At 40.7% G+C, this 16,605-nt stretch overlaps 1 protein-coding gene across 5 annotated transcripts in view; it reads left to right on the top strand.

Annotated features, from left to right (window-relative positions):
- The window catches only part of LOC149647030 (uncharacterized), a 75,112-nt gene that overhangs the window by 52,221 nt on the left and 6,286 nt on the right, over positions 1-16,605 (top strand). For all 5 annotated transcript variants that reach the window (XM_089849877.1, XM_089849880.1, XM_089849879.1 and 2 more), the window contains 15 exons: positions 2,218-2,323; positions 3,492-3,584; positions 3,659-3,809; positions 4,425-4,560; positions 6,041-6,218; positions 6,950-7,058; positions 7,142-7,271; positions 8,092-8,150; positions 8,444-8,659; positions 9,858-9,917; positions 9,999-10,192; positions 12,734-12,964; positions 13,050-13,153; positions 16,114-16,261; positions 16,323-16,553. In XM_089849877.1, coding sequence (XP_089706003.1) covers positions 2,218-2,323; positions 3,492-3,584; positions 3,659-3,809; positions 4,425-4,560; positions 6,041-6,218; positions 6,950-7,058; positions 7,142-7,271; positions 8,092-8,150; positions 8,444-8,659; positions 9,858-9,917; positions 9,999-10,192; positions 12,734-12,964; positions 13,050-13,153; positions 16,114-16,261; positions 16,323-16,553 — 2,146 coding nt within the window. The remainder of the gene's footprint in view (positions 1-2,217; positions 2,324-3,491; positions 3,585-3,658; positions 3,810-4,424; positions 4,561-6,040; positions 6,219-6,949; positions 7,059-7,141; positions 7,272-8,091; positions 8,151-8,443; positions 8,660-9,857; positions 9,918-9,998; positions 10,193-12,733; positions 12,965-13,049; positions 13,154-16,113; positions 16,262-16,322; positions 16,554-16,605) is intronic.

Raw genomic sequence — 16,605 nt, 5'->3', positions numbered from 1 at the left:
AGAATTTTTAGTAATAAAATTCAGGGAAATCAGGGAAATTTAGAATTTTTAGTAATAAAATTCAGGGATATCAGGGAAATTTAGAATTTTTAGTAATGAATTTCAGGGAAATTTAGAATTCCCTTACCGAAAAAACCACCTCTAAAACACGTCTTAGGTTGGGCTGAAGACGTTTTTTAGAGGTTTTTTTTCGGTAAGGGTTTTTAGTAATGAAAATCAGGGAAATCAGGGAAATTTAGAATTTTTAGTAATAAAATTCAGGGAGATCAGGGAAATTTAGAATTTTTAGTAATAAAATTCAGGGAAATCAGGGAAATTTAGAATTTTTAGTAATAAAATTCAGGGAGATCAGGGAAATTTAGAATTTTTAGTAATAAAATTCAGGGAGATCAGGGAAATTTAGAATTTTTAGTAATAAAATTCAGGGAAATCAGGGAAATTTAGAATTTTTAGTAAAATTCAGGGAAATTTAGAATTTTGTAATAAAATTCAGGGAAATTAGGGAAATTTAGAATTTTTAGTAAAATTCAGGGAAATTTAGAATTTTTAGTAATAAAATTCAGGGAGATCAGGGAAATTTAGAATTTTTAGTAATAAAATTCAGGGAAATCAGGGAAATTTAGAATTTTTAGTAATAAAATTCAGGGAAATCAGGGAAATTTAGAATTTTTAGTAATAAAATTCAGGGAGATCAGGGAAATTTAGAATTTTTAGTAAAATTCAGGGAAATCAGGGAAATTTAGAATTTTTAGTAATAAAATTCAGGGAAATTAGGGAAATTTAGAATTTTTAGTAAAATTCAGGGAAATTTCGAATTTTTAGTAAAATTCAGGGAAATTTCGAATTTTTAGTAATAAAATTCAGGGAGATCAGGGAAATTTCGAATTTTTAGTAATAAAATTCAGGGAAATCAGGGAAATTTAGAATTTTTAGTAAAATTCAGGGAAATTTGCATCAAACAGGGGCCGAGTAATTAAGCAAAATGTTCGTGAACATCCCCTCCATTGGATTAACATTACATTATATTTTGGAGGTTCATAACTCTGAATATATTAGAGATACAGGGATGTCCTTTGATTATGTTATAGTCCAATTCCCCCCCCCCCCTCCTTCGTTAACGTTGGCTCCATAGGATACTCCATATACGGGAAAAACCTGGAAAACTCAGGGAAATTTGTTTTCCAAAAAGTTGCATGAACCCTGCTTTTTAGCGGAAAGGAAACATCTGACTTAAAATATCTCCAGATGGCGCCATTCGCACTCGAAATGGCGAAACCCTTATTGGGTTATTGAACAACCAATAGTGTTTGAGGGCAAACTTTAAAATTAAAGGAGTGGCATGTGACTGGAAATTTTCTAGGCCAGTTTAAGCGACGCAGCCTTCTTGTTTGAGCTACATTGTACTTAGCACTCCCTATTATAAATTCTCTCTGGTTTAGTTAAAGCATAAGTTATGTTCCATAAGTTTGTCACTGGTAACTTAGAAACTGGAGCTTGTCATGAAGTGAGTGACGTAGGTCATAGATTCAGGGTAAAGCGACGCCTGGTGAATGGGGCGCTGACAAAGGCTTAGTATAGACTGCAAAAACAGTGTAGGACTTCAACTCTCGCTTGTCGTCAGGGTTCGTACGGAACCCGGATAAGTCAGGGATATGAAAATTAGGGGTATGAGTCAGGGATTTAAAAGTTTTTCCTAAAAAGTCAGGGATATGTCAGGGATTTCGTTTGGTATATCAAACTCTGCTTCGACAGGGTTCGTACGGAACCTGGATAACCTGGAAAACCTGGATAAGTGAGGGATATGAAAAATAGGGGAAAGAGTCAGGGATTTAAAGAAATTTCCTAAAAAGTCAGGGAAAAGTCGGGGATTTAAAAGTTTTTCCTAAAAAGTCAGGGATTTCGTTTGGTATATCGTTTGGTATATCAAACCCTGCTTCGAGCAATGCTAAATATGAGCCAGGTGTAATTATGAAGTGGGCTCTGGTAAACACCTTAAAATGGTCAGGGATATTGCCAAAATTTGGTCAGGGATAACCTGGAAAAGTCAGGGATTTTCAATGTAAAAATTTCGTACGAACCCTGGTCGTTCTCGAACTAGCTCGAGCTGTAAGCCTCTAGCATTACGAAGTATAGGAAGTGTCATACTTATGGATGAACGTATCTTATGAACTTATGGTTAAATGTTATATTTAAATTATCTCTTTTACTTTGCTCTAGGACGTTACTGAAAAGGCATTTGTGGTCGGAGGATTCAGGGGAGAAAAGTAAAGAAGGCAGAAGTGAACTGATAGATCCATTGCCTGACAAACTACAAAATATAGTTGTTAGTTGAAAATATTATTGAAAATAACACAAATATATCCATAAGCCTATTAGCTATTGGTCAAAAATTTATTTGTTATAAGCAAACATCCTTAGAGTAGATTGGCTGGCGTCTTGGGTCTCTATAATTTTAACAAGGGGTGTCTCCTGTTGGCTGATTTGATGGGAACTGGAACCTTTAATGACGACTGGGAACGCTACCTCTATTTCTACCCATAATCCGACTCAATTTAGTTCTGAAGAAAATCACTGTTGAACATGAATTTATTCTGTTCCGGTTTTGGGTGATAAAATTTTAAGCAAAAATGGCCCTGCAGGAAGGGGTCAGATGTTTGTCAGAATCCTGTATAGTTTGTTAAAAATCTCTCTCTGAAATCTAGAATCCCCGAAATATCTCCTCGGAATCTAAAAATCCCAAAATAGCTTCTCTAAATCTAAAATTCCCGAAATCTCAACCTAAAATATCATAAACTCAAAATCTCAAAATCCCAATTGCGTAATACAAAATCATGAAATAACCTTTTAATCTTGGAAGTGTAATACTAAATCTGGAAATCTCCCTCTAAATAACCAACACTCATTAAAAAATCTCAAAATCTCTCGTAAAATCGCAGTTTTCTTGGAAACCTTAGTCTTCTTGAATATCTTAAAATCTTATTCTAAATATCTAAATCTCGACCAAGATATCAAGATTTTTAAAATCTCGTAGTCTGGTTTGAAAACCTCTAAATCCTGTTGAAATCTTGAAAACTCTAAATCCTGTTGAAATCTTGAAAACTCTAAATGATATTATAGTCAAAATTATGATATAACCTTTTAATCTTCGGAGTGTAATACTTAATCTGGAAATCTCTCTCTAAATAACCAAAACTCTTTAAAAATCTCAAAATCTCTCCTAAAATCGCAGCCCTCTTGAAAACCTTAGTCTTCTTGAATATCTTAAAATCTTATTCTAAATCTCGACCAAGATATCAAGATTTTTAAAATCTCGTAGTCTGGTGTGAAAACCTCAAAATCGTGTTGAAATCTTGAAAACTCTAAGTTCTGTACACAAAAATAGTGCTGAACCATTACTTACGCATTATAGTCAAAATTATGATATAACATATTATCTAAGCTCCCACTAATATACAGTCTATTTTCTGATATCCTTTTATTGTTGTTTGTAGGAAGCTAGGCTCAAGTCAGATTTCATCTTTTGCGTGCTGATAGCTGTCTTGGCGTTTGCGATTCAAGTCAGCACTGTATTTATAGCCCTACAGGTAATTACCGTTTGACAACTGGTCACGACACGCTGTAATTTGTACTAACATTTCAATCGTGTTCGATTGATTAGCCGTACCTTGAATATGTAATTCACTTAAGCGCCATCTGTTGGGGAATTTTGCTTCACTATGTCCTGCCACATATGAGGAAACAACTTCCCTGGCTTTGTTGCGCTCATCCCATTCTGAAAGCCAATGAATATAACGAGTATGAGGTTCACGGTGAGTCACCAACTAACTCTTAAATCAAATGCGTTTGATCATAAGAAAATAATATATAGTTCCCTATAAGTATGAAAATCTCCATTTAAGTCATGTAAACAGCATTTTCTTCCATTGAAATATGTGGAAAGTTTCTAATTCCACCTATTAAGAGTTTTTGGCGTTAAAAAGATGAAATACTTGTTTAGAATATTTTCAAATTTTATATTGTAATTAAATAGTTAAAGGTGTAGAAGTTATTATTATGATAACTATAACTGATTAAGTACATGTCAAAATTATCATAATAAATTAATAGATGGCGCCAGGTTTTGACGAACGAGGTTAGCGCCTACACTGGTACGAGGTAAGGAATATCTTGTGTCTCTACGGGCGCGGCGACATTTCCCCGGCCCATCGTGCCTTTCGCGGACACCTTAGGTAGGGGCGATGGTTTCGCCCCCCTTTTACTCGTAGTACCGAAACTTCTCCCACTGGGCGTAAAAGCGTAAGCGCGCCAAATTTGGGAGCAAATGCTTAGTATGAAAATGTACTACGTTTCATACTTATATGGAGCTATATATTATTTTCTTATGGTTTGATATACAAGTTAAACGAACCGACTTCCGCTTAAAGGTCCGGCCCAACTTATGTGGTTTGAGAAGATTCAAGCTTGGTTGTGGTTTGTCGAGAAGAACATCGTATACCCATTGGTTATTCTTAGTGCCTTAGCAACTGACTCTCCAAAACTCATAAATAATTTTGGAGTTTTGTAAGTATGGCCTATTGTGTTCAAATGCCTGATAATTTTACAAAGTTTGATCACGCAAGCAGTTTCTGTGAATTTCAACGCTTTTTGTGTGACATACACGATTTTCGTGTGGATGCATGGTGTAGTGTTAAAGCAAAGCGTTGGTCACAAGTTGACTTTTCATACGAATTCCGGGTTTGGCTTAGCGAAGGCTAGTGGGCTGGTTTTGTACAATCATTATAAATCCCGCCCACAACCAGCGTGGGAAATAAGGCGGTGGCGCAGGGCAAATGACCAGTTTAAAAATTAAACTAGAGGGGGGTCAGTGAAAATTCAAGGGTAACCGGACATAATCTCAACTATTTTAGCTATCCACTTCTTTAGTTTAGCAGACGACGTGCCCTGGTCAATGGTCATGGACCAGTTTATTTATTCCAGACCAGGGGATTGCTGGCCCAATGTCCAGTTATAAAAAAATCCTTATTTCCCACCCTGCTCACAACTGCCTCCTGCGTTTCACCAACCAAAACTGGAGTTCGTAAGGAAAGTCAACTCATGGATTAACTAACCCTAGGGATAGTTCGTTCCCCCCAAAAGATAAAGCACGCATGTTCCAAACGCCCCCTAGCAGCAGCTACTATCCCTAACAGGAAGTTATAAGAAAATTGGACCAAATATCACGTGTCCTATGACGTCAAAATTGAAATACTGCCTAAATTGGGCAAAAACGATTTATTTTGGCGAGAGATGGCGCTATATCTACATCCGTTTTGGTCCAATAAATTGGGGGAATGAAGAGGGGAATCAAGGATTGATTCGCAACATATAGTTGACGATAGCATTACATGGGAAACCTGGTTAGTGAACAATCCCTAGCGTTAGTTAATCCATGGTGGGAGGGATTTGTGTACTTATTATAAATCCCGCCCATAACTCCCTCCTGCCTTTCGCCAACCAAAGCTGGGGTTCGTAAGGAAAGTCAACTTGTAGGGGATCCACGTGACTTGCGCTTTGGTTTAATAGTAATTGGTAGAAGCCTAAGGGTTGAGAGTTGAAATAGCTCCTCCCCTTTCTGATAAAAATGGCGGCAGGTTTTAGCCAGATCATCATCATAAGATATGTTCCTTAAGTTTGTCACTAGTTACAAACTGCAGCTTGTCATGAAGTGACGTGGGTCACAGATTCAAGGTAAAGCGACGCCTGGTGAGGCGTTGTCAAAGGCTTAGTTCGAAAGTGAATAGGAGAAGATGGACTGCAAAATTAACCGAGTGTAGCCTGCAGTTCTGTTTTATCGTTCTCGAACTAGCTCGAGCTGTAAGTCTCTAGCATTACGAAGTATAGTCAATAAGTGTCGTACTTATGGAACATATCTTATGAAATCATTATGGCCTGTTCTAACTGAAATCGGGTAACTAAATCATAGAGAAGACAGGCAGAAAACTTGTAGCAGCCCCAGTGGGAAAGTACTAATGGGTTAATTCTATTTTATTTAATTTTTTAGCGGAGGATCATTGGTGATAGTGCTATGCAGTATGAAGTGCCTGCGTAGTGCCTTTAATAATTCTTCTCACCATTTCCTCATTCTGGTATTCTCACTACTCTTCTTCAAATTCGACTATAAGGGTCCCAAAGAACCCTTTCTCGTAAACTTCTTCGTAACATCTATAATCTTTAGTAAAGTAAGTTTACTGCATTTTCTTTATTATTATCCTTTTAAATAAAAACTACCCATTTCTTTAAAAAATAATTTAAGCCACTGTAGTTCGAAGTTCATTTACGTTTAATTATTATCGTATTAATTTTTAAGTGATAGCAATTCGCAGCTCGTTACAGTTCCAATTTAAGCATAAGTTCGGGTAAGATAACATAATTCCTTTAAAGAAGGGCCTTTTTCTAAATATAAAATGAAAAATAAGTGATCTCTTACTACAAAATAATTATCATTTGATTAGTCTTTAAAACGAGGACTATCGCACCATCCACCATTGGTTTAGTGGCGTCTGCTAAAATGAACCACTTACGCCTACAGGATTGGTTGAATTCTCACTGGCTTAGACGTAAGGGTTAAGTGGTTCGATTTAGCAGAGTACGCCACTAAACCAATGGCGGATGGCGCAGTAGTTCTTGACTATTTTTAAGACTAATTAAATGGTAATTATCATATTGTAATAAGAGATTTTAATTTTTAATTCCTTTTATATTTAGAATAATGCCGTTCTTTTATGGTTATAATGTTATGTTACCTGAACTTTAACTTTAACCACTAGAAGTCGCGTTTTATACCGCAAATTGTGGGTTAGGCCAAAATATGCTCCAACGCTCTTAATTGCATTAATCCGTTTGAGCGAGTACTTATTTATTTTCTTAGCATTATATGGGTGATTAAAATGATTTAATTTTAAAATTTCAGTGCTATGAATTCCTCTTAAAAGTTCGATTTGTTATAACATACATCGCACCATGGCAAATAACATGGGGATCTGCTTTTCACGCATTTGCCCAACCATTCAGTGTGCCACGTAACGTCCTTTTGCAAACTCTTATTGGTTATCTAAAATTCAGTTTTTAATTATTCATCTTAACCTGCAATTGTGGTATGTAGATTCTGCCATGCTGTTTGTTCAAACCATTATTTCTTCCGTCCTTTCAACACCTCTGAGCCCATTTTTGGGTAGCGCTGTTTTTATGACATCCTACGTCAGACCTGTCAAGTTCTGGGAGAAAGATTACAAGTAAGTAGAGACTAAAGCCCCGTTTACACAAGACGAGACACTAATCCTTTTTCAAAAAATAATAATTGCATTTTCTCATGTACGTAAGATCTCCGTTCTTAAAGCAAAGCGCGGGTCACGTGGTTCCCCTGCAAGTTGACTTTCCATACTTGTAGGGGAACCACATGGCCTGCGATTTTCTCCACCTTAATGGACTCATTGGGTGTGGCCTTGGTCCCCAGACCCCTCTGACTCCCCCTCAACGGACTCGTTGGGTTTGGCCTTGGTCGTCCCCTGACTCCCCCTCAACGGGCTCGTTGGGTTTGACCTTGGTCGTCCCCTGACTCCCCCTCAACGGACTCGTTGGGTTTGGCCTTGGTCGTCCCCTGACTCCCCCTCAACGGGCTCGTTGGGTTTGACCTTGGTCGTCCCCTGACTCCCCCTCAACGGACTCGTTGGGTTTGACCTTGGTCGTCCCCTGACTCCCCCTCAACGGACTCGTTGGGTTTGACCTTGGTCGTCCCCTGACTCCCCCTCAACGGACTCGTTGGGTTTGACCTTGGTCGTCCCCTGACTCCCCCTCAACGGACTCGTTGGGTGTTGCCTTGGTCGTCCCCTGACCCCTCTGACTCCCCCTCAACGTACTCTTGTTGTGTTGCCTTGGGTCCCTGCCCCCCTCCCCTTTGGAAAAATAATGATCAACGCCCCAGTCCTAAATGCGTTGTTGACTGAACTATCTGTATTGGGGACCCTAGATAATTAAGTTAATTATGCCTATAAATGTTTAGAGAAACGCGAGTCATTATTAGTTTCATAACTCATTTAATCTTTCTCATCCCAGCACAAAACGTGTTGATCACACAAACACCAGGCTAGCGTCACAGTTAGAGCAAAATCCAGGTAAATGTTCATCCTAAGACCATTTAACACAGATGGACTGGAAAAATTATATGCTAAAACCCATGTTCTTCTAATGGCATCGCCTGTCAGCAACGCCCCCTAGCGGGAGAGTCCCGAAACTTAATTCGACACATAAGCCTTGGTTTGAGTGGAAAAGTTTCAATATTGGTCGTGGCGTGGCGCTGCCCCCAAAAGAACCACCCCTCTTATCTCCATTCCAGTCCAGTTCATCTGTGTTTAATGGTCTTGTTGATTTTGAGCTACGTAGTTCATTGCGTAAATTTTCTTTTTAGGATCCGACGACAATAACCTTAATTCAATATTCTACGAGCACTTATCTCGCTCTCTTCAACATTCCCTTTATGGCGATTTGGTTTTGGGTCGCTGGGGTGATGTCTCGCAAGGTGACTGCTTTGTCCTGGCATCTGACAATTTGAACTGCCTAGTTCATTTGATTGAACTTGGTAATGGATTAGTCACGTTTCAAGTTAGAGGACTCGAATTCAGAGGTAAGTGTGATAATCTTCTGTCAAGATTTAATCAATGCCATAGTTCATAAGATATGTTCTCCATAAGTTTGTCACTGGTTACTGAGACTAGAGCTTGTCGTGAAGTGATTTAAGTAGGTCATAGATTCAGGGTAAAGCGACGCCTGGTGAATGGGGCGCTGACAAAGGCTTAGTACAGATTAAATAGGACTAGATGGACTGCAAAATTAACCACCGAGTGTAGTTCTGCAATTCTCGCTTGTCGTTCTCATGAAGTGACTGATGTAGGTGAAACTTCATAGATTCAGGGTAAAGCGACGCCTGGTGAGGCGCTATCAAAGGCTTAGTACAGACTAAATAGGACTAGATGGACTACAAAATTAACCGAGTGTAGTTTTGCAATTCTCGCTTGTCGGTCTCATGAAGTGACTGACGTAGGTCAAACTTCATAGATTCAGGGTAAAGCGTCGCCTGGTGAGGTGCTATCAAAGGCTTAGTACAGATTAAATAGGACTAGATGGACTGCAAAATTAACCGAGTGTAGTTCTGCACTTCTCGCTTGTCGTTCTCATGAAGTGACTGACGTAGGTGAAACTTCATAGATTCAGGGTAAAGCGACATACGCCTGGTGAGGCGCTGTCAAAGGCTTAGTAATGAAGACTAAATAGGACTAGATGGACTGCAAAATTAACCCAGTGTAGTCTGCAATTCTCGCTTGTCGTTCTCATGAAGTGACTGACGTAGATGAAATTTCATAGATTCAGGGTAAAGCGACGCCTGGTGAGGCGCTGTCAAAGGCTTAGTACAGATTAAATAGGACTAGATGGACTGCAAAATTAACCACCGAGTGTAGTTCTGCAATTCTCGCTTGTCGTTCTCATGAAGTGACTGACGTAGGTGAAACTTCGTAGATTCAGGGTAAAGTGACGCCTGGTGAATGGGACGCTGACAAAGGCTTAGTACAGACTAAATAGGAAGATGGGAGTGTAGTCAATTCTCTCTTGTCGGTCTCGAACTAGCTCGAGCTGTAAGTCTCTGCGTAGCATTACGAAGTATAGGTAGTGTCATTCTTATGGAACATATCACTTATAAACTTATGGTTAGACGTAAAGTGTAAGTGTAAGTGGTATGATTATTGAACAATTTTATATTTTAGACAAGTACAAAAGTTTGAGATTACCGAGTTATATTTATTTATTCATTTTGGTATTTCTTTCAGGGACTTATTGCCAACAACGAGAAGTAGAAGCCATAAGTGAGGGTGTGGAAGAAGATGAAGGTACGTCATCAGTTACTCAGCGAGAACTGTCTAATAATTTTTGTAAATTAAGGAAAATTCACTTTTGGGGTTTTATTTAAGGTTGTTGCTGTTGCGAACCCGGTCATTTACCTCATTTACTCTCCGTAAATGCCGCGTTTAATCAAAGATGGCTGGCCTGGGAAGTTACGGCCATTAAGTATATTCTCGAAGGTTACAGTATCAGCGAAAACAGCGCCCTTTCCATGCTGCAAGTGTATGATCTAAGGAAGGCTCTAGTTACTTACTATATAAAAGTAAGTTCGACAATCGTTTCTCACTTATTAAATTTAAAAAGAAAGTGACTTATGAGTAAAGGCCCGTTTTCAATCAAGCTTTTCATGAAGCTTTTGCTTCAAAAACTGAAGCAAAACGCTTAAGCGAAATCGGAACCCGTTTTCAAACGCGCTTTTTTGGGCGCTTCTGAATCAGATTCGCGTGAAATAATCGAAAAGCTGGTATCTACCCCGGGTAGATATTTGCTTTCGCTTTTATCCGAAAAAGCGCTTGGCCTAGTTGTCACGTGGGTACGTTATTTCTCTCGAGCAATTTTTTTGCGCCGCGTGTTTTAAAGTGAGAATAGGCCTAATTTTCAAAAACAATATCGACAGTTAAGGATATTTAGAAGCATACTAGCCGTTACCCGCGGCGTCGCTCGCGTGTAATAAGAACTTCCATCTAAAATGATATAAAGAATGGGTAGATTTTACTGATGACTAATAATTTGTAGCACCCTAGGAGCGAAGGCACTCGGCGTTGCCCCTCAGCCCGTCGGAACATTTTTTATTACTTTCCACGCGGACATTATTCCATAAAGAAGGGTTTTTTAGTTTTTGACCGCCATTTAAAAAGATGGCAACAAATCGAACCCGAAATACCATTCAACCCGTCTATAGGTCAAAGGAAACCATTGTACTAAATATTTGTGAAATCGGTTGAAACGCGCGGACTTTGTTGCATACAGAAGAGTTTTTACATTTCTGGGCGCCATTTATTAAGATGGCGGCGGATTGGGGGGAAATCTTTCTTAGTACGCGCCTTCTACTTATGAGTAACGTTCCAGCAATTTTTCAGCCTTCTAGGGCAAGCGGTTTGGGCTGGGCGTTGATTATCAGTCAGGACTTAGATTAATGGTGTTTTTAACTATTTTAAGGATATTTAGAAGCATATTAATGGTGTTTTTAACTATTTTAAGGATATTTATGAGTATTTTTTAACTAGCCTAAATATTGAACAGAAGACAACTGATATAAACACGGGTCCTGACGAGCGTGGAGAGGCGAGAGAAGTGAATTTGAAAACGGGTGAAGAGTTTCGCTTTTGCTTCACCATTTGAATCGCGTTTTTGTCAGGCAAATCGCGATTTACTGTTGAAGCGAAGCTCCTAAAAAAAGCAACTAGAAAAGCTTGATTGAAAACGGGCCTTAACACTCTTAAGTTTGTAAGATATGTTCCATAAGTTCGTAATGCTAGAGACTTACAGCTCGAGCTAGTTAGAGAACGACGGAAGCGAGAATTGAAGTCCTACGCTTGGTGGTTAATTTTGCAGGACTCCCATCTTCCTATTTAGTCTGCATTACTAAGCCTTTGACAGCGCCAAACACAGGGTTCGCTTTACCAGAATCAAAGACCTTCGTCACTTTTAGTGACCAGTGACAAACTTATGGAACATATCCTATGAACTTCTGATAAGACATATTTATTATTAAGATTATTTCAAGAATTATAAATGTTCTTGAAGAAGGTCATAGAGGTGTGGCTAAAAGGCATTGGCAGGTGGGTGTGTGAAAGTTATTTGAAAAGCGTCATGAAGGAAAGGCGTGGTTGAAAGAAGCTTAGATTGTTATTTTTCAAAAACTACCACTTCATGGAATTGACGGTGCTATCTCGCGAAAACAATTAAGGGCTAGGTGTCCAGTGGATTCTTTGTATATTGGCGTCATGTGGTGCCTGTGACGTATTTCAAGTAATTTTTACCCACCCGCCGTAATCAATAGAGAGTTTTCAGATGGGATAGTAGTGCGTCACACCCTCCCAAGTCTCACCGCTATTTTGGTAGCCATATTGGGACAGGTGGTCTCAGCTTCATTTCCACCAATATGGCAGCGTAAATTATGTCACGAGACTCAGCTCCTCCTCCAACTGAAAGCTCTCTATACTCTTTTACACGACTTAAGGCCCTTTCAGACGATCCAACTTTTTGACTCATCTTGATGGGTCAACTTAAGTTGAATGAAGTAGTTGGATAGTGTGATTAGACGCTGGATGAGTTGGCTAGGAAAAATTGGATCAGTGATCCAATTTTTGCTGACTCAACTTTTTAAGTTAATTTCTTCAGCTTATCAAAATGAATTACAAAAAAAAACGTTTTTCGCGGGTTATTTCGTAAGTGCCAAGGTAAGTGGAGCTTAAAAACTTCCATTTGGCGGTAAAAGATTAGTCGTGTGAATATAGAAAGGATTTACTTCACTTTTCCCTTCAAAAGTTGGGCAAGTTGATACAACTTTTTGACCCATCGAGCTGAGTCAAAAAGTTGGATCGTCTGAAAGAGCCTTAAAATCTCGAGATTTAAATCCTGAACATGAGCGCCATCTTTCGTCTGTTGGCAGCACGTGCAAAGCTATATTACATTGAGACTTAGCTTTACGCGTGCTGACAACCGATGTTGTAACAGAGCATGTACAGAATAAGCTGTCGTTCGAGATAGGGAGTTGCCTATCCTATAGCGTGAAAACAAATTTCCTCACGCACATCTTTTATCCATTGACATAACATTTTTTGTTCATGTCTCGTTTCAGAGCTTAGTGTTTTACACAATAACATCAGAGAGACTCGAGGAGTGGATGAATTCTGAGGCTATTCAGGAAGCTTTAAAGGGAACTAATGAAAAGACGTTTGTTGATCTCGACCCAATTTTCAATATGAATATTGACGAAGATTTTGATTTTTGCGCCTCGGGCGTCACTCGTAATAGTTTCTGTAATACTTACCTCGAATGGATTCAGTATTGCGCCGCTCAGAAGGAAAAGGTACGTCACTTTGCCGCCAAATCTTTCTTAAAATATTGTTTATTATCGATTATTATCGAAGGAATGATTCAACGATTCGTTCTAGCCATTGAAGAGTGAGAGAGATTCTCCTTTGGTGTCTATGTGTTTTGCCTTAAGCCTCCTAGCAAGAAGAGCTTTAGGGACTGCGTCTCACAACACTTTTGCCAGGTTTGATATGTTTCAACGTTTTAATGTGTGTGACTTAAAATTGTAGTATTCTACTTTAGGGCGTGCGCGTATTTTATATATTATTAGGCAATAGTTTGAATAAACTTAACCACGCCTTATTGTTTATTAGTCAGTGGGTATGAGCCCCTATTCACTTTTTAGCCATTAGTTCCCGTGCACTCTTTGTTATTAGGGAATAAGCTCGTGCACACTCTTCGTTATTTGGCAATGGGCTCGTGCACACTCTTCGTTATTAGCCAATGGGCTCGTGCACACTCTTCGTTATTAGCCAATGGGCTCGTGCACACTCTTCGTTATTAGCCAATGGGCTCGTGCACACTCTTCGTTATTAGCCAATGGGCTCGTGCACACTCTTCGTTATTAGCCAATGGGCTCGTGCACACTCTTCGTTATTAGCCAATGGGCTCGTGCACACTCTTCGTTATTAGCCAATGGGCTCGTGCACACTCTTCGTTATTTGCCAATGGGCTCGTGCACACTCTTCGTTATTTGCCAATGGGCTCGTGCACACTCTTCGTTATTTGCCAATGGGCTCGTGCACACTCTTCGTTATTTGGCAATGGGCTCGTGCACACTCTTCGTTATTAGCCAATGGGCTCGTGCACACTCTTCGTTATTAGCCAATGGGCTCGTGCACACTCTTCGTTATTAGCCAATGGGCTCGTGCACACTCTTCGTTATTAGCCAATGGGCTCGTGCACACTCTTCGTTATTAGCCAATGGGCTCGTGCACACTCTTCGTTATTAGCCAATGGGCTCGTGCACACTCTTCGTTATTAGCCAATGGGCTCGTGCACACTCTTCGTTATTAGCCAATGGGCTCGTGCACACTCTTCGTTATTAGCCAATGGGCTCGTGCACACTCTTCGTTATTAGCCAATGGGCTCGTGCACACTCTTCGTTATTTGCCAATGGGCTCGTGCACACTCTTCGTTATTTGCCAATGGGCTCGTGCACACTCTTCGTTATTTGCCAATGGGCTCGTGCACACTCTTCGTTATTTGCCAATGGGCTCGTGCACACTCTTCGTTATTAGCCAATGGGCTCGTGCACACTCTTCGTTATTAGCCAATGGGCTCGTGCACACTCTTCGTTATTAGCCAATGGGCTCGTGCACACTCTTCGTTATTAGCCAATGGGCTCGTGCACACTCTTCGTTATTAGCCAATGGGCTCGTGCACACTCTTCGTTATTAGCCAATGGGCTCGTGCACACTCTTCGTTATTAGCCAATGGGCTCGTGCACACTCTTCGTTATTAGCCAATGGGCTCGTGCACACTCTTCGTTATTAGCCAATGGGCTCGTGCACACTCTTCGTTATTTGCCAATGGGCTCGTGCACACTCTTCGTTATTTGCCAATGGGCTCGTGCACACTCTTCGTTATTTGCCAATGGGCTCGTGCACACTCTTCGTTATTTGGCAATGGGCTCGTGCACACTCTTCGTTATTTGGCAATGGGCTCGTGCACACTCTTCGTTATTAGCCAATGGGCTCGTGCACACTCTTCGTTATTAGCCAATGGGCTCGTGCACACTCTTCGTTATTAGCCAATGGGCTCGTGCACACTCTTCGTTATTAGCCAATGGGCTCGTGCACACTCTTCGTTATTAGCCAATGGGCTCGTGCACACTCTTCGTTATTAGCCAATGGGCTCGTGCACACTCTTCGTTATTAGCCAATGGGCTCGTGCACACTCTTCGTTATTAGCCAATGGGCTCGTGCACACTCTTCGTTATTAGCCAATGGGCTCGTGCACACTCTTCGTTATTAGCCAATGGGCTCGTGCACACTCTTCGTTATTAGCCAATGGGCTCGTGCACACTCTTCGTTATTTGCCAATGGGCTCGTGCACACTCTTCGTTATTTGCCAATGGGCTCGTGCACACTCTTCGTTATTTGCCAATGGGCTCGTGCACACTCTTCGTTATTTGCCAATGGGCTCGTGCACACTCTTCGTTATTTGGCAATGGGCTCGTGCACACTCTTCGTTATTTGGCAATGGGCTCGTGCACACTCTTCGTTATTAGCCAATGGGCTCGTGCACACTCTTCGTTATTAGCCAATGGGCTCGTGCACACTCTTCGTTATTAGCCAATGGGCTCGTGCACACTCTTCGTTATTAGCCAATGGGCTCGTGCACACTCTTCGTTATTAGCCAATGGGCTCGTGCACACTCTTCGTTATTTGCCAATGGGCTCGTGCACACTCTTCGTTATTTGCCAATGGGCTCGTGCACACTCTTCGTTATTTGCCAATGGGCTCGTGCACACTCTTCGTTATTTGGCAATGGGCTCGTGCACACTCTTCGTTATTAGCCAATGGGCTCGTGCACACTCTTCGTTATTAGCCAATGGGCTCGTGCACACTCTTCGTTATTAGCCAATGGGCTCGTGCACACTCTTCGTTATTTGGCAATGGGCTCGTGCACACTCTTCGTTATTAGCCAATGGGCTCGTGCACACTCTTCGTTATTAGCCAATGGGCTCGTGCACACTCTTCGTTATTTGCCAATGGGCTCGTGCACACTCTTCGTTATTTGCCAATGGGCTCGTGCACACTCTTCGTTATTTGGCAATGGGCTCGTGCACACTCTTCGTTATTTGGCAATGTGCTCGTGCATCCAGCACAAGTTTACACCATAATCTTTTAGGGGAGAGTGTGATGGAGTAGAATGTTGCTGGGCCATGCGCAGTAATGAACGTCTCCCAGAATATTTCGCGCACTCGCCGCACTCTCTTCTCCTAGGCGTAATATACCTAAGTTGTGTCCAGCATCTGAAATGCTTACGAGCATGCACACCTTCATTATGTCTGTTTAGTAAAATTCGCCTCGCTGTATTTAATTTTAATTTTAATAATTTGAAATAGTCCATAAACTCGCTCCAGTTATCTCAAACTTATGAAGTAGGCCTAATTTTGATCTTACTTATTTCAATTAGTGTGGATTTTCTCCTTGGTGGTTTGCACGCGTTATTCAAAGGAGACATCCGCATTACGTCACCAAGAGATGAGTGGGTTTTTCAAGACATGGATCTCCTGAAAAAAGTTGTTGTTCCTAGCGTTCGAATGGCCCTGAAACTTCACCAGGTACGTTTTTGTCCAAAATCTTCCTCCAAGTGGCGAATGTTAATTTTGAAGTTGCGTTTAGGATCATTTTACAAGTCCTGATGAGTATGAAGATCCCGCTTCGTTGTACGAGGCCATTACGAAATACGGAAGTTCCATGGTTATCTCGCACGAAGCTGATCCGGCGTGGCGCAACGCTGTCTTATCTAATGTGCCTTCACTTTTAGCTCTGCGCCATGTCATCGAAGATGGTGCTGACGAGTACAAAATAATCATGTTGAACAAAAGGTTCCTCAGCTTTCGGGTTATCAAGGTAAGACATGACGGGGCTGATTGCTCCATAACGACTAGCTCTCTTATTACAT

This window comes from Phalangium opilio, unplaced genomic scaffold (genome assembly GCF_054372755.1).
Source record: "Phalangium opilio isolate 3A_F unplaced genomic scaffold, DU_Popi_V2 ptg000089l_1, whole genome shotgun sequence".
NCBI lineage: Eukaryota > Metazoa > Arthropoda > Arachnida > Opiliones > Phalangiidae > Phalangium > Phalangium opilio.
Note: the sequence above shows the minus strand (reverse complement) of the source record. Positions and strands in the feature narration are given on the sequence as shown.